This window comes from Branchiostoma lanceolatum, chromosome 1, assembly GCF_035083965.1.
Source record: "Branchiostoma lanceolatum isolate klBraLanc5 chromosome 1, klBraLanc5.hap2, whole genome shotgun sequence".
NCBI classification, from domain to species: Eukaryota; Metazoa; Chordata; class Leptocardii; order Amphioxiformes; family Branchiostomatidae; genus Branchiostoma; species Branchiostoma lanceolatum.
The window spans coordinates 27111864-27136075 of NC_089722.1; the positions used below are offsets into that span (position 1 = coordinate 27111864).

General features: G+C 40.6%; 3 protein-coding genes across 3 annotated transcripts in view; 1 reads left to right on the forward strand and 2 right to left on the reverse strand.

The window, feature by feature from the left end:
* Positions 1-4227, reverse strand: LOC136445857 (uncharacterized). Its single transcript, XM_066444050.1, has 5 exons — positions 3996-4227; positions 2563-2871; positions 1779-2378; positions 1511-1607; positions 1-946 (listed from the first exon to the last, which is right to left on the reverse strand). Exons 1-5 carry the CDS (start codon positions 4042-4044, stop codon positions 580-582), a joined length of 1422 nt encoding a protein of 473 aa, XP_066300147.1. The 5' UTR covers positions 4045-4227; the 3' UTR covers positions 1-579.
* A 476-nt stretch (positions 4228-4703) lies between these two features.
* Positions 4704-7812, reverse strand: LOC136449333 (uncharacterized). Its single transcript, XM_066407098.1, has 4 exons — positions 7491-7812; positions 6842-6961; positions 6303-6411; positions 4704-5699 (listed from the first exon to the last, which is right to left on the reverse strand). The coding sequence occupies exons 1-4, from the start codon at positions 7810-7812 to the stop codon at positions 5288-5290; spliced, it is 963 nt and encodes a 320-aa protein (XP_066263195.1). The 3' UTR covers positions 4704-5287.
* Positions 7813-21429: 13617 nt separating this feature from the next.
* The window catches only part of LOC136445869 (synaptotagmin-6-like), a 36370-nt gene continuing 33587 nt past the window's right edge, over positions 21430-24212 (forward strand). The window contains exon 1 of the mRNA XM_066444076.1: positions 21430-22359. Coding sequence (XP_066300173.1) covers positions 22274-22359 — 86 coding nt within the window. The 5' untranslated portion in view covers positions 21430-22273. The remainder of the gene's footprint in view (positions 22360-24212) is intronic.

Consider the following 24212-nt stretch of genomic DNA (forward strand, 5'->3'; position numbering starts at 1 on the left):
AACTGAACAACCATTTTATTGTCTTTTCTTTTGCGTTTTTTTTGTTCTATATCTTCCAAACTACCTAATACATTCAATTTGTTATTTCACGTATAATAGAAACAAAATTTTAGTCCTCGTATGATGACACCGTTACCTTTAAGTGTGGTTTGCAAGTCAAGAATAAATACATGTCACTGCGTCTTTTACAATGGGGACGAGTTCATCTCAGGTTGAGCGAACAATTTTTACAAACCACTTCACTCCTAATTCATTTTGCCACGTCAGTGCACAGGCCTTGGAAGTCTGTCCTACTGAATCTATTTTATCTAAGATTAAGAGTGTTCACTGATTTGGTAGGTTTAGGGCCCGGTCACATTTGTCGTACGAACTTCGAACGATCACAAATTGGAGTATTCTTGGAATAGTCCGAGACGCCGTGCATATATCGTGCGTGTATCGTACAAACTTTCAAAAATATATCGTACAAACGTTCACGGTTACGAAAAATGCAGGGCTAATCTTGGATCCTGCTTGAAAATTCTACGACATCAAAATCATACAACGGCCTACTGTGATGAATGTGACCGTGCCATGAGTCTACTCCCTTTTGGCTAACTCCGACAGACTTGTGTATTGTGCGTTTTCCATTGTGTCGGGATTCAGCGCTTGGTAAGGTGACTCCTCGGGTATTTCGTCCGGGATGTGTTCAGAGATCGTACATCGGAGGTCGTCGGGAGTCGCATGATTAGTCTTGTTATGACGTCTGTCAGGGCGAGTGTTTATTCCTTCTGGTTTCTCGGTGTTCCCTGTTAAGTTGTTGTCCATGTTTTGTAGATTTATTGCATCGTAGATGTGAGAGTCACGCGGTTTTGCGGAAGGATCATAGTCCTTCTTTAACGTGTTAGCCTCTTCAGCAGCGCGTTCAGGGCGATCAACGTATACGTCTTGTGTTGTGGCCTGCGATCTGTGAAAAAGACAGAAATTACAATTAAGGGTGGGTAACGACAAAAATTAACCATCATCTCATGCCTGACCTCCCACACCCCTCGCTTGTGTTGATACCCTGGCGTACCTGTCTGTCATGACTTGTCCTTCTTGCTACCTTAGCGCTGGAAGGCCGACACCAGCCAATCACGTCTTTGTCTGATTGCCCGATTGGCTAGTAACTCCCCCTCCAACATCAAGAGGGGGAGTATCTGATTGCCTGACGGCTGACCAGAGCTATCGCAGCGAGAAGCATGGATCACAAATCCGTACGCCATTGTCACTAACATTGTACTTGACTCTTGGACTCCTCAAGGGGGCGTATGTGTGTGTGTGTATGAATGAATGTGTGGTATGTGTGTGTGTATGTCCTGTGTGTGCCAAATGAGTTTCTTCAAAAGCAGCCCGAGGAGTCTGGTAGAGACTAAGATTTCACAAACAATTCTTACATGAGAAAACTGAGTTTAATGTTGACAGTAGTAAAGATTTACTTTCTAGTGGCGAATTTAGAAACGTTTTACGGAGCTGTACCCAGGATACATACCGCCTACGTCTTATGAGATAGAACGCCATTCCTGCACCAATAGCACAGAGGGCTAGAACAGAAACAACACCGGCAACAATGGGGACCACTGGGGTTTCTGAAAAAAAAAAAAAAGGTTCAAAATGGAGTCATAGTTTTGGGTTCCCTAATTGGCAAAATATTACTGCCCATCGACACAAGACGGTCATTGATCATTTTTTGAAGTATAAGAGACAGATAAAAACAAACAAACAAACAAACAAAGAAACAAAAAACAAACAAACAAGACCTTCAGTTGCTTTTGGTGAAGCATCCAGCGTGTTTGAAGAGGATTTCTCCTCGGAGTTTTTCCCTTTTGTTGCTGGCCATTGGTTGCTTGTTTTTATGATGCTGGGTAGTTGAGTTGCATAGAGGGTGTTGGTTGTCATGGCAGCGGTATGGTCCGTGGTCCGTGTTGCATTAGATACAGTGCCTGGTTCGATAGTTGTTTTAGTTGCAATGGGCGGTGTAACTGTTGCTTCAGATCCAGCAGTCGGCACTGTTGTTCCACGTGCAGGTAACGGTATGATGGTCGTTCCAGATGCAGTGGTCGGCGTTGCTGTATCAGATGCAGTAGTCGGTGTTGTTGTATCAGATGCAGTGGTCGTCTCTGCTGTTCCAGGTGCAGGTAATGGTGTAACTGTTGTTCTAGATGAAGTGGTCGGCGTTGTTGTATCAGATGCAGTGGTCGGCGGTGTTGTATCAGATGCAGCAGTAGATACTGTTGTTCCAGGTGCAGGTAATGGTGTAACTGTTGTTGTAGATGCAGCGGTCGGCGGTGTTGTTAGAGGTGGAGGTAACGGTGTTACTGTTGTTTCATATTTAGTCGTTAGATGTACGGTTGTTTGTTCTATGCATGAAGCAAAACAAATTATCACTTGTGATCACAAATACCAATATCGTAAAAAATGAACAGACAGAGTATGGAGTGAAGTGAGGGTAAAGGAAACAGTAGATGCATTTACATCATTTTGACACGAAAATGTTAGCAAATTCAGTTTCGTTGGTATCTACACAAATTACCAAAGTCTGACCTGTAATCTGGTATACGTCATTTGCCCAATCTCCGCCTTCTCCGTCCGCTGCACAGGCCATGGAAGGTCCGTACTTCTGATAGGTGTTGAGACCATCAGCAGACCCGAAACACTCCCCGCTGTCTTGCACAGCAAACATGGGAAAGCCATGAGAAAGTGCTACCAGGTAACACTTATCTATGGGGTTGAGTCGTTCCCAGTAGTTTTCATTTAGGCTCGGATCTGTCCCCTCGAGTGTCGGAATGGCGCGGTCCGAAGTGTCCCTCCAGCAACCCAGACTGGTGTACGTGTACCCATCGCTTTCACTCCCTGTGGGAGGAGGTATAAGCCATCTCACAGTTTCATACAGTTCCATTTATAGGTTCTAGATCCAAGTACTAAAGTTGAGGGTTTGACGAAAACGTTTATGCAACGTTCTGTTGCCTTAAAAGTTTTTACTTGGTGGCCGTTATCATCATTTTTACCTTCCTTATGTTTACATGTCATGTTATATGTATATGAAACAGTGCATCAATCAACCAGTGCAATATGCTATGAATTTTTTTCCTGTATCAATCATATCTGTTTGAAGAATTTTCTAACAGCTGTATCGGTGCCTGAACATTCTAGTCCGATGCACGCGATCATTACACTTCTAAAGTTCTATCTTTGTTTTACCTTGCGCCCCGTGGGTGTTCTAACCCAGACAAGAGCCTAGGAGCTTTTAAACATTCATCTTGCGTATTTTTGTGTGTTCTAAGTGCAATAAAGAGGATTTTAACTCTCAAAAAGTAATGCAAGGGGTTTTATACTTTATAGCAAGCTTATCTTCGCCAGTTTGCATCTAATGAGTTGGAATTTGGCACAAAGGTATAGAATTTCTTAGATACTGCTTGAGTACTGTGTACTTGTGACTCTTTGTTAAGATTGTAGATACCATTCTGTCATTTTCTCTGTACGTTGCTGTACCACAGACTCTTTAGTATGGGTTGGGGGGAGGGGGGCGTAATGAGTGACCGCCAGTAATTCGATGGCGTAACGAGCTAATAGATTGCGAGTGATGTTTTTCGCTCTACTGTCTTTTCCTTGTCGCTGAGAACTTTAACGTGTCACATGTCCTATGTCCATGAGTGAGTTTGAGATTTACTTCGATCCGGTTAAGCTAGCCTTTAGCCTTTAGAATAATGATCAGATTCAAAATAAAATAAAATTGGTAGGGCAACATTACTATCCATCATAAGCAGAATAGATTTAGATCACGTTTATGGCCTACACACAACATAAAACTATTGTACGAGAAAACAAACACGTTTGCATAAAGCTTGATGTTATGACAATATACGCTTTAACAACTAAGTCCATGGTATACTGTCCATTTTTCGTGATTCAAATAAATAACGAACAGTTGACTCAGAGATAGAAAGATCTATGTTATTGTAAAAAAATATACGTACCTGATTCTAAAGGGTAGAAGCAGACACAGACCATAACTAGGAACCACATATTCAGAAGCAGTGTTCTCTGGTAGCCAATGTCTCTTCTCGCCAACAGTCACTTTTTGAACAATAGACTTGTAACGTCCCCAACTTATCAAATTCAGAAAACTTCCCGAACTTGTGGCACATAGACATGTACAATTTGATAACTCAGTATGATGAGACAACTGGTTGAGCCAGTGTGATTATATTTGCCTTGAAGCAAGCGTGCCTAATCTAATTATTACTAGCACATTGGCAGTGCAACTGCACTTCTGTGGTTCGAAGGTTTTACTCAAAATTTTTTCGTGTTTGTGTGTTTGTGTGTGTGTGTGAACCTCCATGGCTTCTTCTTAGCATTTGTGTTCACGAACCCATCGCTTTTGTGGGAGTTGTATTTAAGTATACATATCATAGTTGTAAATGGTGAGCGATGTGTCAAGGACAACACCACACAAAGGTCAAATGTCAGAGGTTATTGGCGTTCATGCCACCTCAGATTATTGTATTCATGTCATGTGTCAAGACATACCTTACAGAAAATAAAGTAAATCTGATAAACATTCGGACACGTAGCCTGTCGACATTTTGACACACACACACACACACACACACACACACACACACACACACACACACACACACACACGCACACGCACACACACACACACACACACACACGCACGCACACACACACACACACGCACACACACACACACACACACACGCACGCACACACATACACACTCACACACAAATGTCTTGTAATTGATGACAAGTTTTCCAAGGAAATATTACAATTTTTATCAATTATCCTAGTACACCAGGACCTTTAGTGATTTCCAAGTTAAAAATAAACACATGTCACTGTGTCTTTTGCAATGGGAACGAGTTCATCTCAGGTTGAGCAAACAATTTCACAAACCACTTCGCTCCCTCCTAATTTAGTTTGTCACGTCATGCACAGGTGCTGACAGTCTGTCTTGCTGAATGAATCTATTTCTGCCGAAGAAGGAGAGCGGTCACTGAGGCCATTTTCGTCGGCAGGTTTAGGGCCCAGTCACATTTGTTGTACGAACGTCGTAGGATCTCAAATTTAGGGCATTCTTTGGATAGTCGACGTCGTGAATACGTCGTGCAATGCGTGTCGTCTTGTCACGGAAAAAGGCTGTATTGGGTCCTTGTCGGCTGTTAGTTCTGTCATATCCTACTTGAAAATTCTATGACATCAAAACCGTACGACGATATACGACGATGACCGTATTGTTGGTTTACTTCTTTTTAGCCACCTCCGACAGACTTGTGTATTGTGCGTTTTCCATTGTGTCTGGATCCAGCGCTTGGTAAGGTGACTCCTCGGGTATTTCGTCCGGGATGTTTTCGTAGATCGTACCTCGGAGGTCGTCGGGAGTCGCATAGTTAGAGTCTCTAGGTGCTTGGACGGTGTATGCGTTGTTGTTATGACGTGTGTCAGGGCGAGTGTTTGTTCCTTCTGGGTTCTCGGTGCTCACTGTAAAGTTGTTGTCCATGTCTTGTGGATTTATTGCAGCGTAGATGTGAGAGTCTCGCGGTAAGTTCCGCGGTTTTGCAGGAAGGTCGTTTCCCTTCTTCAAAGGATTAGCTACTTCAGCGGTGTGTTCTGGGTTATTCACATGTACGTCTTGTGTTGTGGCCTGCGATCGCCTAATAATAGAACAGAAATGGCAAGGCTTGGGTTACGACAAGGTTTAACATCCTCTCGTGCCATACCCGTGTGTACCTCGCGTACATCCAGCAGCAACGCTGGCGTATCGGCGTGCGACCCGTCCTTCTTGATGCGTTAGCGAAGGCAGGCCAATCACGTCGCCGCATACGGTCAAGAGGCAGTGTGATTGGCTAGTAACTTCCCATCTAACAACAATAGGGAGTATCTGCTTGGCTAGCGGCTAGCTAGAGCTAACTCAGCGAGAAGGACGGGTGGCAGGCCGTTACGCCAGGGCCGTTTGCGTGCACATGCATGAGAAGATGGGTTTTTCTAGTCTCTTTCAGACTCTTGGAGCTGCTGTAAGATTTACAAAATTAGCCACATAGGCTGAATAATTTGTCAAAGGATATATCTGGCCATAAAGTTACCAGGACGGTGGTGCATACATCTTATGTACACTGTATGTGTAAATTCTAAGGCAAGATTCTCTTTAATTTTTAACATTCCATTGTTAAAAGGGAAAATCTATTTGTGCAATCATTATTTGTAACAGAAGAAAAGAAATATTATAGATTGAGGATCTGTATTGAATGCATACATACCTTCTACGCTTTTTGAGAAAGAACACTATTCCTGCAACAATGACGCAGAGGGCTACAGCAGAGCCGACACCAGCAGCGATGGGGACTACAGGAATACTAGTTCCGGATCCTGGAAAAAGTACCAAAAGGGAGTTAGATTGTGTTTAACTTTCAAATAAAGTAAACAATTATGCTGTTGATGTTCTGAAAAGGGATATTTTGTTATTTCTTTAAGGAAAACACATATTCAAATAAAAAAATCTGTCTTACTATCCAGAAGATTTATGACTAAAATGTGACATTCTTACTTCAGTCTATCCAGTCTTTCTACAGCTCAATATATGATTGATCTTGTTAGCTACGATGTCAATTTCTCATGCCGCAAATAGAGCCAACTCCAGCCTCATTGGATCCGATGTGGCAAGCAGTATTTTCGGCGCACCCACATGACATGACGTATCTAATTATGATTGGCTATGCCTAGTTCGGGTGATTACATTCCGCTATGGGGTAGGGCAGCGGGTCTAAATCTGAACACGGTAGTCTTGTACATGTCTCACCTTTACCACAGAATAGTTTTTCATCGTCTTCCTCGGGGCAGTCTGGGGTACCGTCGCAAACCTTTTCGAAGTCGATACATTTCCCTCCTCCTTTGCAGCGATACAGGTCATCTAAGCATCCTAACAGAAGATGCGTTTTCAAATTAATAGCTAAATTGCAGTATGAAATTATTATAACTTGCAAATCGTTGCCCCAAGGCAAATAACAAATAACGAGATGAATACAATTGATGAAAAACAATGAGAAAGTGGGACAAGTGGCTACTCTAATTGTAATTGTTAGTCCAATTGCTAATATTCTAAATTTAACGTTACACTTGTCGAGTTTGATTTTCTGTGCTTTTTTTGGGAAGCAGAGTGTGATGAATGACCTCACTTTTTCTAAAAAGCGAGGGTCTTCTATGAAGCGGGCAAACGTTGGATGTATTTATCTGGCGTCTTTAAATAGCTCGCTTCTCTTGCAAACGTTAAAGAAAGATAGTTTAAAAGAATACTAGTCAGCTACGAAAGACCATCAACTCGCTGTTGATTATCTTGTATTTTGTTTTATCCAAGAGAAATCACGGTATACAATACCGAAATCACACAGTTTAGTATTACATCAGCTAAACAAACAAACAAGGTGAACCAAAAAAACAACAAAGCGAACCTTCATTTGAAGACGGTGTCTCTGTAGAAGTTCTGCCCCATGTGGCTTGATGGTCCGTGGTCCGTGCTGTATTAGATGGAATAGTCGGCGTTGTTGTTCCAGATGCAGTGGATGGTGTAACTGTTGTTTCAGATGGAGTGGTCGGTACTGTTGTTCCAGATGCAGTGGATGGTGTAACTGTTGTTTCAGATGGAGTGGTTGGTACTGTTGTTCCAGATGCAGTGGATGGTGTAACTGTTGTTATCTTCACCGAGGAACTCGGGAAGATTATGTTTTTGGTTGAGCCGGCTGTTCGGTGGGTCTGTATGTATGTCAAGAGCATAACTCGGGAAACTTTTGATGGATCTTCATGATATTTAGTAGGTATGTAGTGGTTGTGCAAAGGAAGGTCAAGTTCAAAAATCGTTTACCTGGCGTTTTCCAACAGTACTGCAGCGGACTTTTAATTTTTTTGTGTTTGTATGTAGGCAAAAAAAGTGACGGAAACGTTGATGGATCTTAATGATTTTTGGTAGGTAAGAAGCGGCTGTGAGAATGGAGGTCAAGTTTAAAAAATGATTTATCTGGCGCTTTCCTACAGTACTGTAGCAGACTTTGAGTGTGTGTGAGTTTGTATGTCGCCAGGATAACTCGAGGGGCTGTTGACGGTTGTGCATGATATTTAGTGGATAGGTAGGGGTGTCAAAGAGGAAGGTCAAGTTCGATAATGGGCCTCCCAGCGGGTATTTGAGGTACTGCAGCGGAGCTTCAAAGTTTGAGGCCAAATTTTTTGGAGGCTTCAGGTTCATGATTTTTAGGTGGTAGATAGCTTCTGGGACGGCAAGTGAGTGGTGTAAATTGAGGGCCCCTAACTGCTTGTTTGGAACTGCAGTTGGCGTTTTTGTTGTTACCTTTGGAGACGAATAACTCCAGCAGGGATTGATGGATTATCATAATTTATGGCATGTGGATAGTTTCAGTGATGCTTTACATAATTAAATGTTTATCATGCAAATAAGGAGATAGTTTGCATAATAAATGAGGAAAGTCTATTAATCCCCCGAAAGCTTGTATTCAAATTTCATGCATGTGCTATTGTAATGATTTTTAAGTGGTGTATAGCTCTTGGGGCAGGGAGTAAGTGATGTAAGTTTAGGCCCCCTAGTGGCTTGCTTAGAACTGCAGTGGGCTTTTTTGATGTTACCTTTGCAGGCGAATAACTCGGGAAGGGTTTGATGAATTTGCATTGTTTTGGACAGGTAGGTTATTGAGGTAATGATTAACAAATATAGACGGATGAAATTGTAATCAGGTTCTAATTAAGTGGTGATAGAGGCTTTTTTTATAATTGTGTTAAAGTGCCTCTTGTCGACCTATATCTAAGGACAACACCTGCTTGTCAACAGGGCTGTGTAAAAAGATTGATGCTCTCTGGTGACCTCACTGTCACCGGTCAAATTACACTCCCGCTGTGAATGTAGCTATTATCAACAAACACAGGACTGTGCGGGGGCAAGTCAAAACAAACTTTGGACACGGCTTTTCTCTATTCGCCATTCTGTTTCAACTGCTCACGTGTGTAAATACAGGGCATGTTGCAAGAATTCTTTGCACAACATTTATGAGAAAACAAAAATGAAAATGTTGGCGATCGATGCATATAAGGAATTACTGTATGTGCAAGCAGCAGGCACTACAGAATGCATTATTCTAAGCTTTATGTGGTTTGTAAATGCCGTTGTATATACCACACTGGAAGTGGACCACAATCCTTCGTAGATGAGAGTAAGAAAAGGTTCTTGGCTTCTTGCACAGATAGTGAACATCCTCAAAACCAGGATAATCTTCAAAACAGACCCACGCTACCCATCAGGAGCGTTGCACGTCTTTAGGACCAACCCAGAAGCACACGAGCACAATATGCAACACCTGACTGAACTCCCCTCCAGGGTGTTTCACATTAAAGACAGAGACACAAAAAAAGATATCCTAAAACAGTAACAGGTCTCACAAATCTAACTGTCTAAAAAAAGACAGGTGAAACAGGAGGCTTGAGAGAGATATTGTCAATAGCTGTAGGGCAAGAGTCATGGTCACTGCCAACGTTAACGTTTCAGACGAAATTGTTAAGGGCGCATTCGCAACAGTAGGTGGGTATTGACAACACAGGTCATGATGTCCACACCATCCTCGTAAAATTCGACAGTGAAAGCAAATACAAGAAAGGTTTACCGAAATGCGGTACCCATCAAAAGACAATGGTCAGTTCTCCAATGGTTACGGCAAGCGGACGATCCAAGCACAACGAGAACAGTACCCTCTGTATTTGGCATGGGGCTGCACATAATGTTTAAGGTAAATCACTGGACAAAATTGTTGTCCCCTATGAGCGCAAAGATCGTTTGTTCCCAGGTCAGTTATATTTTGCCTGAAGTCGTGTTGAGTTTGAACGGATTGTATCTATTGGGATTTAAACCGTATGCAATTACAATACTGTAAACCAAAATATATGTTCTTAAAGAAATGGAACGCCTAGAACAGCTGCCTGTGTTAAAGGTTACACAGCAACCTAACACAGAATACCACGATACTTGCATTAATGTAAAGTTCCTGAATATACTCCTACGCGGAACATCTAGAAGACATGAGAGCTGACAGATCAACACAACCGGTCGATGTCTTCTGTTTCGTGAAAACCTTCCTGAATGGCCAATAACAGACTAAACATTTTTTACCACAAGCAACGACATTTAGAGCAGACAGAAATGGAAAAGGAGGAGGGGTAATGACTGTTGGTACACAAGACGCCAATCCTACACACCTCCGTATTTCAGCCGATGGAGTGAAGTGCATAGCTACAACAGTCACCAAACTATCGACCACAGTCAACAGCATTGACATCTACAAACCACACTCCTTGCCTGAAGCAGCCTTGATCGATAGATTACAAAAAGTCATATATCTAACTTTCAAGTGACATCTTGACAATTTTCCTTGGATATTTCAATTTCGACCTCTTCCTCCCTAAATCCTTATTATCTGTAACGGGACAGTTCAAGCTCCCACCGCTGACAATAGTACCCTTTTATACCACGTTTACGTCCGTAGACATGTACAAGACAATATCAGAGTTACTGTTATGGACACATATTATACAGATCACGACATGGTCTGTGTTGCCTTGATGATATAACAATTCAACAACAAACTGCTACTTAAGGTAATACTGCCCATATACACAAAGCTACATCTTTAACATGTTCTCCCTTGGCACATCATAATTCGAACGCTCTTCTAACAACAGCAATTATACTTACCTAGGCATTGATTGTAATACTGTATAAATTTCCTATCTGTTCATTTCCCACTGTACGTAACACACACATGTCAATTAATAGACTCAAATTAATGTATGAGGTAACATTCATGAACATGATAGATTTTTAAATGTAATAACTCTATAAAACACTCTTTATAGAAATCCTTGCTTATTCGGCGAAGATATGTGTTCGTGGAACTCTAGTTTCATATGGAGTGGTTGGTACTGTTGTTCCAGATGCAGTGGATGGTGTAACTGTTGTTTCAGATGGAGTGGTTGGTACTGTTGTTCCAGATGCAGTGGATGGTGTAACTGTTGTTTCAGATGGAGTGGTTGGTACTGTTGTTCCAGATGCAGTGGATGGTGTAACTGTTGTTTCAGATGGAGTGGTTGGTACTGTTGTTCCAGATACAGTGGTTGGTGTAACTGTTGTTTCAGATGGAGTGGTTGGTACTGTTGTTACAGATGCAGTGGATGGTGTAACTGTTGTTTCAGATAGAGTGGTTGGTACTGTTGTTCCAGATGCAGTGGTTGGTATTGTTGTACCAGGTGAAGTGGTCGGTATTGTTATTTCAAATGGAGTGGTCTGCCCATGCAACGTTGTAGGGACTGTGGTGTCTACCGTCGTTGGTTTCATGGTTGTCCCTACTGTTGTCACCCGATGCTCTATTATATTCACGAAGCAAGAAAACATATGAAACGTGAAATGGTTTAATTGCATTATTCATATTATATCATATTGATATTATCTCCACATAGATCTTCTACAGTTTGTTCTAGGCGTGGGGAAGCTTGTCTTGTAACAAATTTGTGTAATTCTTACCATTTTACACATGTTGCACAGAAAGTAATGCAACATTTGTACAATAAATTGAATAAGAAACAGACTTAAGTCACAGCCTCAACATGAAAAAGAAAATCTCGCTATTAGTAAACCATCTACATTAAAGAAATTTGTTGACAAGCATTACTAGGTTGCTTGAAACTACTAGTCTATAATGAATACAGAATAATCCTTTATTTGCTTTTATCGATATCGTTTATGATATCATCAAAAATTGGATAAGTATGAAAGTGCCGTAGAGCCTTGGAGTAACAAAGAACATATTTGCTGTCGTTGTAGTTTTAATTTTGTGGATCTATTCGAGTAAACATATATAAAACATTGACATTCTTTGATTCAATATATTTGCATACATTTCCTTAAAAAAAGGGGATTTTCTGACTTCTTTTTGTCTGCTGTTATGTTGGGCCAATTATTCTGCTGAGTTGAAGCACTGATATATGCTGACAAACCATTTCACTGCACAGTACAAAATTATTTTTGTCTTTGAATATAAAACAGAATATTATAACATTGTCATTCATTTATCATTTAATATTGTACCACGGAGGCATGGTAAGTTTCACTCTATGACGGATGTACATATATTTTTAAAGAGGTAGTGGGGAGGGGGGCGCAACGAGCAGTACTTCGATGACGTAATGAGGTAACAGATTGTGAGTAATGTTTTTCGCCCTACTGTCGTTTCCTTGTCGCAGAAAACTTAAACAATGTGTCATATATCCTATGTTCATGAGTGAGTTTGATTTTTAATCCATTTCATTTTACCTGGTCTTTTGCTTTGAGCTATTCTTCAAGTGCACACTACAATCTAACATGAACAGAAGAGGAATATAGCATGTTTATAATAACCCTATATACAATGCAAAACATTTGAACGTGACCACAGACAAGCTTGCAACGTTACAACTCTTGGTGCTATGTTCTTAAGATACTAGTACAATACATGTCAAGTGACAATACGTGACAATATGTAAGCTTTGATATCTAGATCGATGATATTACAATTATGTCTCTTCTTAATGATCTTCTAATTTTTGGAAAACGAACAGATAAGATAATTATATAAATGTTATTTTTAAGAGATTATACTTACCTGTTTCCAAAGGGTAAAAACACACACAGACCATAACTAGGAACCACATTTTCAGTAGCCGCTGAGTGTTCTTTGGTTGTCTATAAACTTGTTTCCTTCTCGCCAACCGTCATTGTTTTGCCGCACTGGAGACTTGTAACGTCCCCAACTCAGTGTAACATTTAGGGAAGACTTCCCGAACTTGTAGCACGCAGACAGTGTTATTTATAATTCAACAACACAGTATAATGAGGCTTCTGGTTGAACCAGTGTGATTATGTTTGCCTTGAAGCAACTTGCCTAATTATCCTCAGTACATTGGCACACACTGTGGTTCGAAAGTCTACTCTAAATAGTGTGAGTGTGCGCTTGTGTACGGTGTGTCTTCATGGATTGTTGAGAATGTTTGTATACGAATCCATCGCTTTTGTGGGTGTTGTATATACGTATTTGTAAGTGTATACAGTTGTAAGTGGAGAGCGATGCGTCAAGGACAACACATAAAGGTCAGATGTCAGAGGTCATGAAAGTTCATGACACCTGGTGATTGTATTCATGTCACGTGTAAGAAAAATCCAAACAGTAACTTGACATGACTGAACATAAAGTAAACAATTGAAGAAGCCTGTCGACACTCGCTCTGTACACAACACACACACGCACACACACGCACGCGCACGCGCACACACACACACACGCACACGCACGCACACACACACACACACACAGCACACACACGCACACACACACATACGCACACACACACACACACACACACACACACACATACGCACACACACAGCACACACACACACATACGCACACATACACACACACACACGCGCGCGCGCGCGCACACACAGACACCCGTATTTGACGACAAACAGTTACCTATCAGCTCCTGCCTAAACACCCGCTACCCTGTGATTAATGAGTTAGCTCTTCTGATGGACCGAAGCGCCACACAGGAATTTGCGGATTTACCTAGTAATGGCAGGCAGAGAGGTGGTATTTTCCCACGTCTCTTGTGGCATTGCACAGAATGTCATGTTCAGTCCACATTGCCTTTTATATTGCAACTACGCATATACAGGCACAGGAGACAAGAGAGTGAAGCATTCACTGTAAGAGGTTGGTGTAAATATTCGATCCTCCTTATTTTCTATTGTCTGAAGTACAGCATGATAAGGAGACAGGTGCGATGCTTGTAGAGTTTTGGAAGGTCACATTTAGACATTCATTGAACTGGATCGTAGGCAGATATGTTATGCAATATGCAGACATATTCTCGTAGATAGGTAGATATGCCATACAATATGCAGCCATATTTCTATGATCGGTTGAAGTTCATGTCATACGTTGTATATGATACAGTTGTTACCAAGTTGATATCATGTAATGTGGATCGGTCAGACAATAATGATTATAGTCAAATGTGGCATATGGTATGAAAAAAATTATTTGTTGCTTTCCTGCGTGCTTTTAAAATTCGATTTTCATTCACGTCTTCACAACATAAATGGTTTGTGGGCTATAAGTTTGCTACGGAAGCACTTTAGATGTGGACATTAAATTTGCGAACATTTGTAAATATATCATATTTGTCGACGGAAATGTCATAAAACAGTTGGTTTATCTATGAAAAAAGGACAATCTAATGAAGTCTCAAGGGTAGAAGAAAAAATAATGATTTCGAGCGACGGAAATGCTCACAGGTCAGACAAGTGGTGATTTGACTTTCCCTTGAACTATGATAAAGGTATCACTGTCATCATTTAAATCTGTCTGCTGTTCCAGTCGTTCAAAAGGTATATAGACGCTAGCTCGAGGGCAGTGTTGCCTTGTCGTCTAGACAGGACACAACATTGACGCCATTGTTTCTAGGTCACGATGTTTGGTGTTGGAGGAGATTCGGTTCATTTGTAGTCCTAAACGACCGAAAAGGACCGTTCCAAAATCCATGTATGTAGGTGGAGTTGTGTGTGGGTCCTCCTCTCTCCAGAGATAGAGCTTACCAGGGTTCAGAAGAAAGAAAGAGTGAGCATGTGTTTATTAGATAGTAATCTGCCTCCCGGTAAGCAAGGATTCAAAGAATGAAGGCTGCGAAATAAGCGAGAGGGAGGTAGGAATACCTCGAAGAGCTTACGTTATGCCTCTCTGCCCCCTAAGTTACCCAATTTCCAGGAAAAACCCTTACTACACTACTGTTTTAACTTACCCTAAACTGCCGATATACTTTTCTTTTAATCTTGTCACACGCTGCTCTGGTAGCACTTGCTGTGTTGGATTGGCCATACAATAAGGGCATGTCTTTTTCCCTCTCGACATATGTATAGGAATGTGTTAAAAGCGCTGCAGTATTTGCTCTAGATAACGCTCCACTGACTGTGCGTTAGCACTTGACTACCACACCTGGCCGTGCGGAACGTCAAAAGTTCAAAAGAAGGTGTAAATTACACGAGGTAGGGCGGGGTAACAAGTGCAACCGCTACTTCTAAGTAAGATTCCCGATGTCATTTACGCATTTTTCATGTTGTGGGAAGATCACACATAGCGGTATGTTTGTGCGTTCACGTCACAAGATGTATGTATGTATGTATGTATGTATGTTTGTATGTATGTATACTTATGTATGCATGTGTATGTGTTTGTGTGTGTGTGTGTGTGTGTGTGCGCATGCGCATGCGTGTGTGTTTCTGTGTGTGTGTTTGAGTGTGTACTTGTGTGTGTGAAGTGTGTGTACGAGCTAGCGCGCGTGTAAACCAGTATGTATGTACTGTTTATATGTATGTATATCTCTCTCTCTCAGAATTTCGAGAATAAAAGTTAACACCTAATATTCTCTCCTGCGATAACTCAACAAGAAACTTCGCAACAACTTGTCTTCATCGTGTCTTAGAATGTAGTTTGATGAATCCTTGACCCGGCAGCTTCTCCAGAGTGGCCCACAACCAATAAAGAATCTAAATTGAACACTTGCGAACTGTCGCGAGGAGTGACGTTTTGAGGACGTTACACATCTGCACCACTTCTTGGGGACATTGAAAAATAGGTTAATCATCCCGCTGAGCTTTGACTAAACCTTTAATGGAATTGGTTGAGACCGACGAAAGAGAATAATCTTTAGTAAACTTTGTGACCTTTTTGAAAACCCATCTTAGGGAGATTCTGCCTAGTACCATGTTGGTCTCAGAGCAATTACAGATGTTCCATCGCAGCTAGACTCCTGGGATAGCGGTGCCGTTGTAACGAAGATTGAGTGATCTAGATTCCGCCCTTTCGAGAAAATAGTTACATGTTTCAAGGTATCTGACGTCTGTGCATCGATATGTGCCAACCTAACTTTACAAAATTCTTTGTAATGAAAAAATAAGCCTGAAGATTCCAAGGCGGCGCCCTCTTAAGCCGTAAAGAAGACAGGTACATGCATATCAAGACGACCCTTATCTAAATTGAAATAGCTTTGAGGAATACAGTTACTTTGTCCATGAAGTTACCATTTCTTTTGAGCTTTTAAGTGAAAAGTTTGTGGAAATGTTGCAAAGATAGAGCAAATGGAAGGAGAGTAAGCTAGAATTGATGGGCAGTGCTTTAGGCGTTCATGGACTGGTAGGACAAGATCTTCTTGTAGACAAAAGGAAATCCGATATGACCGAGTCACAGAAGAATCGACGGCGCCGGGTTGAATGCCCAGTGCACCAGGCACTGTGCCAAAAGAGCTGAATTCGATCATTTCTGTGAAGTATGAAGAAAATAATAGACATTAAGAAATCCCCTGTTGAGCTTTGAGGTTACGGGGTTCAGAGGGTCTACTGTGTCTTACATGTATTGTAGATATGATGATATTCAATTTCTTCCAAGAAAAGTATTACAGGTATTGAAAAGAATGATTGTGGGACAAATTTCGTCTTTGGAAATAAGTTTACAAAAACTATTCATACACACAACACGTAGTCAGGGCTCTGGTGAATGCTATGAGTTCAATTCACATATAACTCCACTCCAGTAGCCTGAAAGGGAAACTGTTAGTTCAGAAATGAGAAAAAGAGGTAAGAGACCTATACAGATATATATCTAGAGACGTATGATATTTCATCCTCCGGCAATAACTGGAAGAGGATCAAGGAGAATCTTCATTGATCCGCCCTTGTATGCCGTATGCAGGCACCTCAAGTGGAATCTGTACTCTACATCAAGTGTGTACTCTTCATATATGTTGGCATCTAATATCCTGTACTAGTACCACACTTATAGATTTTTAAAAAGATTGATGAAAACTTTGTAGAAAACGGGGGTGAAAAAAGAATTGAGTTTGACATCACCAGAGCCATGTGGTTCAGAATATATGAAATAATAGTAAATGTCAGTGTACATAAATCAACTTTCCGTTGTGACTTTCAATACCTACAATGGCATGAAGTAGCTCTCTGAAGTCTATATGCAACTCTTGCAACATTTAAAACCTTACATATGATTTCATGGCTAGCAATATCAAACAATAACGCCGGTAGCACTGTTCAAACTTCTTAGGACTTACAGAAATTGATCTTAAGAAACATAGCGCTGCATTAATAGAGTAAGATTAAACTGTTGTTGGCTAGATGGCCCTCAAGAGACAACTGGGGTATCAAGACGAATTCATGTGGGTTGGAGTCTTTGATTTATTACAGTAATCCTATGATAACTCCGAGCTTAACTCGTTTTTGAATCGTTACGTTTCGCCCGTAGCAAGATTCACTGCTTGTTTTTGTTATCAGTTGGCGCTGTACCCATCTGATGTCTGACTTAGAAACAGGGGAGTGAAGTAGGGTATTATAAAAGCTACTTAATTAGTGGTACAGGCGTACAGCCCGAAGGAAAGGTAAAGCTTCCAATTCATCATGTTCCTGATAGTCTTGTTCTCTGTGTATGTATAACTCTGTAAAGTGGCAGTTCATTGGCCAGACGTAACACCTCTGAACGAGTTATTCCCAATGAACGTGTCTTTTTCTAACAGTTGTTATACCAACGTAGATAACAAAGAGCATTTGCAAAATAAGTTTCTGTGCTTTGATTCAACAAGTCATCGACTCCACGTTATGTATACATATATACTCTGCATTGTAGTACTCCAACATAAAACCCACCCCAGTACCCACCGCACCCTTCTTTGCAATTGTCCCTCTACCTTATCTTAACACGGTGCATTAAGTATATTCTTTGCACATTGGATTTTACGCCACACAAATGTCACTCAAGTTGACATTTTACGGCAGCTATATCGACCGCGTCAATGAAGCTATGCACTGCCAAGTTGTAAATATCACGCCATTAAATCCAGTAAGTGTGTTTGAGACATTTCTCTTTTAGTTATATCTGATGGCAACTGTGACAGTCCAACCGCTATGGCATTCACCGAAAACACACGAAAGAAAGCACACAATGAGCACTTGAGCATGGTGCCATGGACGCATCGATATTGTTAAAAAACGTCTTAAGTCGTATTCAGGTAGATAACATTGCAAAAACCGTATAAGCTCAATTTTGCCAATTGAGAGTACACATAGAACGTAAATGGTGTTTATCTACTATCAGTGGAACGAGGGGGATTCATGTCCAAAACTTCAGTTGGATTCTAGGCTTGATTGTTCTTCAGTGTTTCAGGAATTCGTACCATTTTTCAGCATTAATATATTGAGTTTTCAACGGTTGTCAGTTTTGATAGTCTGCGAATGGTTATTGATAGATTAACCCATTGGCCCTTCCATTAATTTCATTCCTGGTGTACCATAATTATCTAACCGGAGTTTTCTTCTGAATCTCTCGGTCTTCGTCAGCTATCTGCACTTGGTAGAAAATTCCGGAGAGTCAAATTCTTTTAATTAAGCTGGAGAACATATATTTTCTCATAATGTAATTTACGAACTCATGCGGCAAACCTGATGGTGATGCTTAGAAACATACTTGTCAAAGGTACTGAACATCATGGATTTGTACCGAACACGGTGCTGATTAACTTAGCAGATATAACGTTACTGGTAAATAGCAATTTTTGCTGGTTTACTTAACAACAATATTTTAGTAAAGCTGTTAAGTACATCACAAAATTGGTAAATATACCCGCTAAATTGCTAAGTATATACGAATGCGATCTTTTCGGTACTATATATACGGAATTGCTACATGTACATATAACAGTATTGCGTGCCCATTCACTCTACTGTTAAGAGTAATGAGTTTTGAACATGCTATGTGTTTGGTGACCCTCAAACCCGTGGCTGGTGGTTAAAAATCCCCTGTAAGAACATAAATCCCCTGCTTGTAGATACATGTCCCATAGCTTTTTTTTAGGACAGTGGATTGTTATTTACCGTGTCCTACCGTTGGCCACAGTATTAAAAGGTTAAGCCCATCCCTCTCTTTTCACCACCTTTCACCTCTCCAGCCAAAGTGACGTAGCCATTTACACCAGGGTGGAGTAAAGAAAGTCGCGTAAATTTGTCCCAGCCCCACCCCAAAAACCCCACAAAACTTTTAGCCAGCAACGTGACGACAAATGTCGTCTGCGCTGAATGGGCAGGTGTCCAGATCGATGTGAGACCTACAGGCGGATGTGTTATTTGGCCTTGACTGACCGTGTCTATGTGATGACAGTGCCAATCGCTCGCCGAGGGCAAGTGATCTATCACTAGGTCTTGCGTTGTCGCACTCGATCCCCGACGTAATCCCTCGTCCTTAGTTGGGAGAAACTTGCAATATCGGACCTATTATTTCAGTGCAGAAGGAAAGTATCGGGAAAAGAAGTATGCTAACTCAAGGGTATAGGGGATTCGGTCTGGTGTTTTCGTTCTTGATTTTGCATTTGATTTCTAGTCTTTCCCCTGTAAAAACTTGCAGCAAATCATATCTTATTACAAGCGGAAAATAAAAATAAAAAACATTCCTAGAATTCAAGTGTAGACTGGATAAACGTGAACATTGGACGTGGACAACTAATCGATTTGAATGTATCGATGTCCAACAAAGCAAAGAAACGAATTAAAGAACGAGATACATTCAGAGTCAGACGTTTCAGATAGCATCTGCTGTCTTTTATCTGTGATCGAGAATTAACGAATAGGTAAGAGACCTTATTCAGTTATTGTTTCCTTTATTTTGTATCATTTAGTAAATTTTTTATATTACCTGGATGTCTAATATTCATCGCCGAAGCAAAGGCATGTTATGTTCAACCTATTTTGGCATATTTTTACGTCTCATATTGACCGGTATAAAGTTGATATATGCTTCGTATTTGAATAATCGAAGTGGATTTTTAAGCTGACATGCACTCGCAACATTGTCAAGATTTTTGAAAGCAAGACACATGTTTTAGGGACATACTGTACCCGTTTTACAAAACATCTTATACTGGTATAACATATCTTTGGTAGTATATTAGTAATATAAAAATACTTTACGGAATCTGTAACACTCTCTTTTTCCTGAAACGGACCCCCAACAGCCTCGAATCACACGCATGTATGCGTTTGCTGAAAAGTTCGATATCCAATTGTTTGAATTTATGACCTTAGAAATCAATGATAACCCCACTTTTTTCTTGACACAGAATAATGCATTATGTCATCAAACTGTCTACAACGCAATAAATGATTAAATGAAATTTTCCAGGTCTGTATATGAAAAAAGAAAGATATTGGCTTTAGTAGATATAAAAAGTTAAGTTTTATGTAGTTAAAATCATTAATGGAGTTGGCATACTCTTCAGACGGCACAGTTGGTTGAGTAAAACATAACATGATAATCAATCAGATTCTTACTGTCTGGAACTTTAGTTATGGATCCAGAACTTTTGCGAAGTATTGACAGGTATGACAAAGGGTCTACCTAGTATCTGCATTATCTTCATTTCAATTCATGCAATCATTTAAAGTAACCGATAGAGTCTAAGTTCAACACGACAGCGTCTTATTGTAAAACAATATTGATTAGAGAGAACAAAAGCAATAAATGTTAGCCGCTACATAAAGAGGCCGACAGTCGTTTATTTGAAAGCGTTGACGATACATCGATGAACTAAAACGAATAATTTGGTTTCTAACTTTATAGAGTGATGATAACTTGATGTGCAATATTTGAGGTTGGAAAGTGGTCCATTTTGTCTCACTAACAGCTAGTGCACATACGGTCGATTGATTACATCAGACCAGTCGTGGATCTTACTTTAATACGGATAGAGTTGTCCTAGGCAGGCCATTAAGATCCTGTAGCAAGCTGAAATAATCTAATTTATTCAGAACGTGCTCTGCATGCTAATGTTTAAAACTTTAACCTCTTATCCCTTTGCAGTACAGTAGATGTTAATGACATTGCAAACTGGATTATAGATACTATAGATGTTTCTTTTGTCGATTCTTTACATTCAATCAGGTGTGACAGTCATTGTAGCTGAAGACAAACGTATCTTATGAGATCTATCTCTAGTGATAGGTTACTTATTTATCCATTATATCAGAAGATAATGACATTGTACCCTGAATTATTGATATTATAAATGCAAATTTTAATCTCTTTATACCTTATACCAGGTGTTGCAGGCATTGAAGATCAAGACACAGATATTTTGTGATTTCTAGGTATACTACTCACTTTTTCATTACATCACCAGAGAACAGCATTGAACAATGGATCATTTATACTCTAAATGCTAATTTTGTCATCTCTTTACGCTATTAGGTGTGACAGTCATTGGAGATGAACACAAACGTATCATAAGAGATCTGAAGAGAGCACTCACGTCATCTTCAATGATAGATCTTCGGAAGACAGCTTCTACCATCACTCTCCTGTTGTCGATCGAACGGTGTATCATGAAAATTCTGACAGACAATACCATTCAAAAGAACGTGTGTATATAGAAAGGGAATCTGACGCCCAGACGGTTGTGCATGTACGTTTTTACTGCCATTATACATGTCACTTTACATCAGGCTGAAAAATATTTCTCCCGCTATACAAAGAGGCTCATGAGGGTCCCCAGCATCGATAAAACGATCGAACTGAGCTATTTTAGGCATACGCCAGCACCTCTGTGTCTATAAGTCTTGGCACCTGCTAGGAATCGGGTGTTTCCGATAAGTGACAGCCGTGTGACCGACCTGTGGGCGGCAGTTTGGTGCAGCTCGACGGCGGGGCGTGTCGATGAACAACAGGCTTGTTGATCGTATCTCACGGGGGAGAACGTCTGGTGTGGAGAGCTGTTTAACGAGGCAACTGTTGATGCTGTTGACGTGATATGTGTGTGTACTGACATTGTTTTAATCTGGTAACTGTTGCTTTTGGTAACTGGACTTCCATCATAGCATCTGGCAGGCTCTAGAAATCGTCTACGGTGAAGATACGGTCTTCACAACCTGCGGGAACAATTCGCAACTCCCCAACCTCTGCTCTTGACTTTCGTAATTTTAGTGCAGCATCAACTAGACCTTTTACTTAACGGTTTCAAGAGACAACGTGTAAGATTAGAAGGGGCGGTAGTATTGCCGCTTGTCATCACTTAAGAGAAATCAAGAACATACCAAGGAGCTATGAAGCATTGGCAGAGACTTCTAAACGCGCATCACAGACAGAAATCGGAACAACAGGAGGCGGCCAAAAGTGAAATCACTAAAGGGTGAGTTGATACCATTAAGTGTACTAAAATGTCAGTTGATATCATTATGTGCATTATGTTGCCAAGTTAGCAAGTGCATTATAGTGGTGGGCATTGCCAACTACTATAATGCAGTTGTTAATGCATATTATGATAATTGTTAGAAAGTGGCATGAACGCATTTTTACAGAAAAAAAAGGTATTGATAACTATTTTTTTTCGGATTTCATCTGTGAAAATGATTCCTTGTGATGTCGGCAACCGGAGAAGGAAGGTATTGACTTAAAGAAAGAAATGTTGGAATGGTGTATTAACATATATATGTTGGGATCCGTTTGCCATCTATAGAGCTATATTTTATCAGTCTGGAGAGAAGATGGTAGCACTCATGAGGTCACAGTTAGTTCATACATGTAATGTTGAGGGAAGGTTCTGGGCGTGTTGCTTATTCTGTAAAAGTCATCGATGTCTTCTTGCCTCTTTATATTGAGAGGCGTTTTGTTTGGCAGCTAGACTATAGCCATGAATGCCATCTACTGCAGACCATTGTCGCCAAATGGCAATATCTGTAAAATCCTCCCTCACATTTCGGTGTATAGAGAGGGGACAATTTCTCTTTCTTAGTTTCTATACCATACATGCATTTGTGCAAGTACTGCGGCAAGGGGCTTATGAAATGGTCGTGATGTGTGTTGAAGTACCACGCGCTTTGTCATGATTACAAGTGACGGGTGCTAAACAGAGAAAGTAGTATGTATTTTGAAAATCTTTGGTACCTGCCGGCCGGAGCTTGAACACGTGAAACCACCTCACACCCACCCCTGCCTAATGCAAAGCGAACACTTCACTTATGGCCATGTCTATGCCGGTGTAAAACAGCAAGTCTTTATAGTTTTGCGCACTCCATTTGAGGGAGTTGAGACCGATGTACTCGTAAGATTAAGGTCATCTATAATTATGGGTTGTAACACAGTAACAGGGGGATTCCCGATCCCTAAAATCTCGTGGTCAAGAGAATGACGGAATATCACCGCTAAAACGTTATGTTTCTTTTATATATATTTCCTTGCCGGACGGGATCCTTCTGCATATCACGCATAAACCTATGAGCTGTAAGACTTTCCACATGCATTCGTTTTACTATCTGAATTCAAAGGTGCCGTTACAAGAATCGTCGCAAGGTGGTGTTGCAAAGAAACGGCCACGCAACAGTAGTCTTTCTCCTGCACTTCCTTCTACTTTCGCCAAATGGCGTAGTTGTTCACCAATGAAACTGTTTGTGCTGAGGTAGATTAATGGATTAATGTATTATGATATCTGGATATCTAAAATTTCATACGATGCTTTTCACAGCTTTTCACAAGTCTTTAAACATAAAATCACGCCAAACGAAAACTGCCCCTCGAACATACATTTATATGCCTGCAATCGTCAACTTGTTAGTAGGCGTTCCAGATCGTTAGGAATGCTTCTATCATGTCGTCAATCCCGCCAATTCCACTCCATGATCGTATTTATGCGCACTAAATATAAAATCAAGAATACCATATTTCAATTTTACAGGCATGTTATGCTGTAATTTTATCATCTCTGTGAAAACAGAGGGTTTTTTTCGGTCTGTGTGTTGGCTAACGTCCTTAGTTATTTGAATATTGTAGAGTGACAGGATGTGAGCATGAAGATGGTGTAACTGGATACTGGCAGGATGGGGAGTTTGGCTTAAGCCAGGTTCAAAGTTGTTCCGCAGACTGGAAATACATAGACAGAATAAGAGAAACGTTCACAAGAAAAAAATGAAATAATGTCTAGAAATTCCCAAAAACTCCAAACATTTCACGGAGGTATGGAATCTTTGATTTCTTGTATATGTTTTT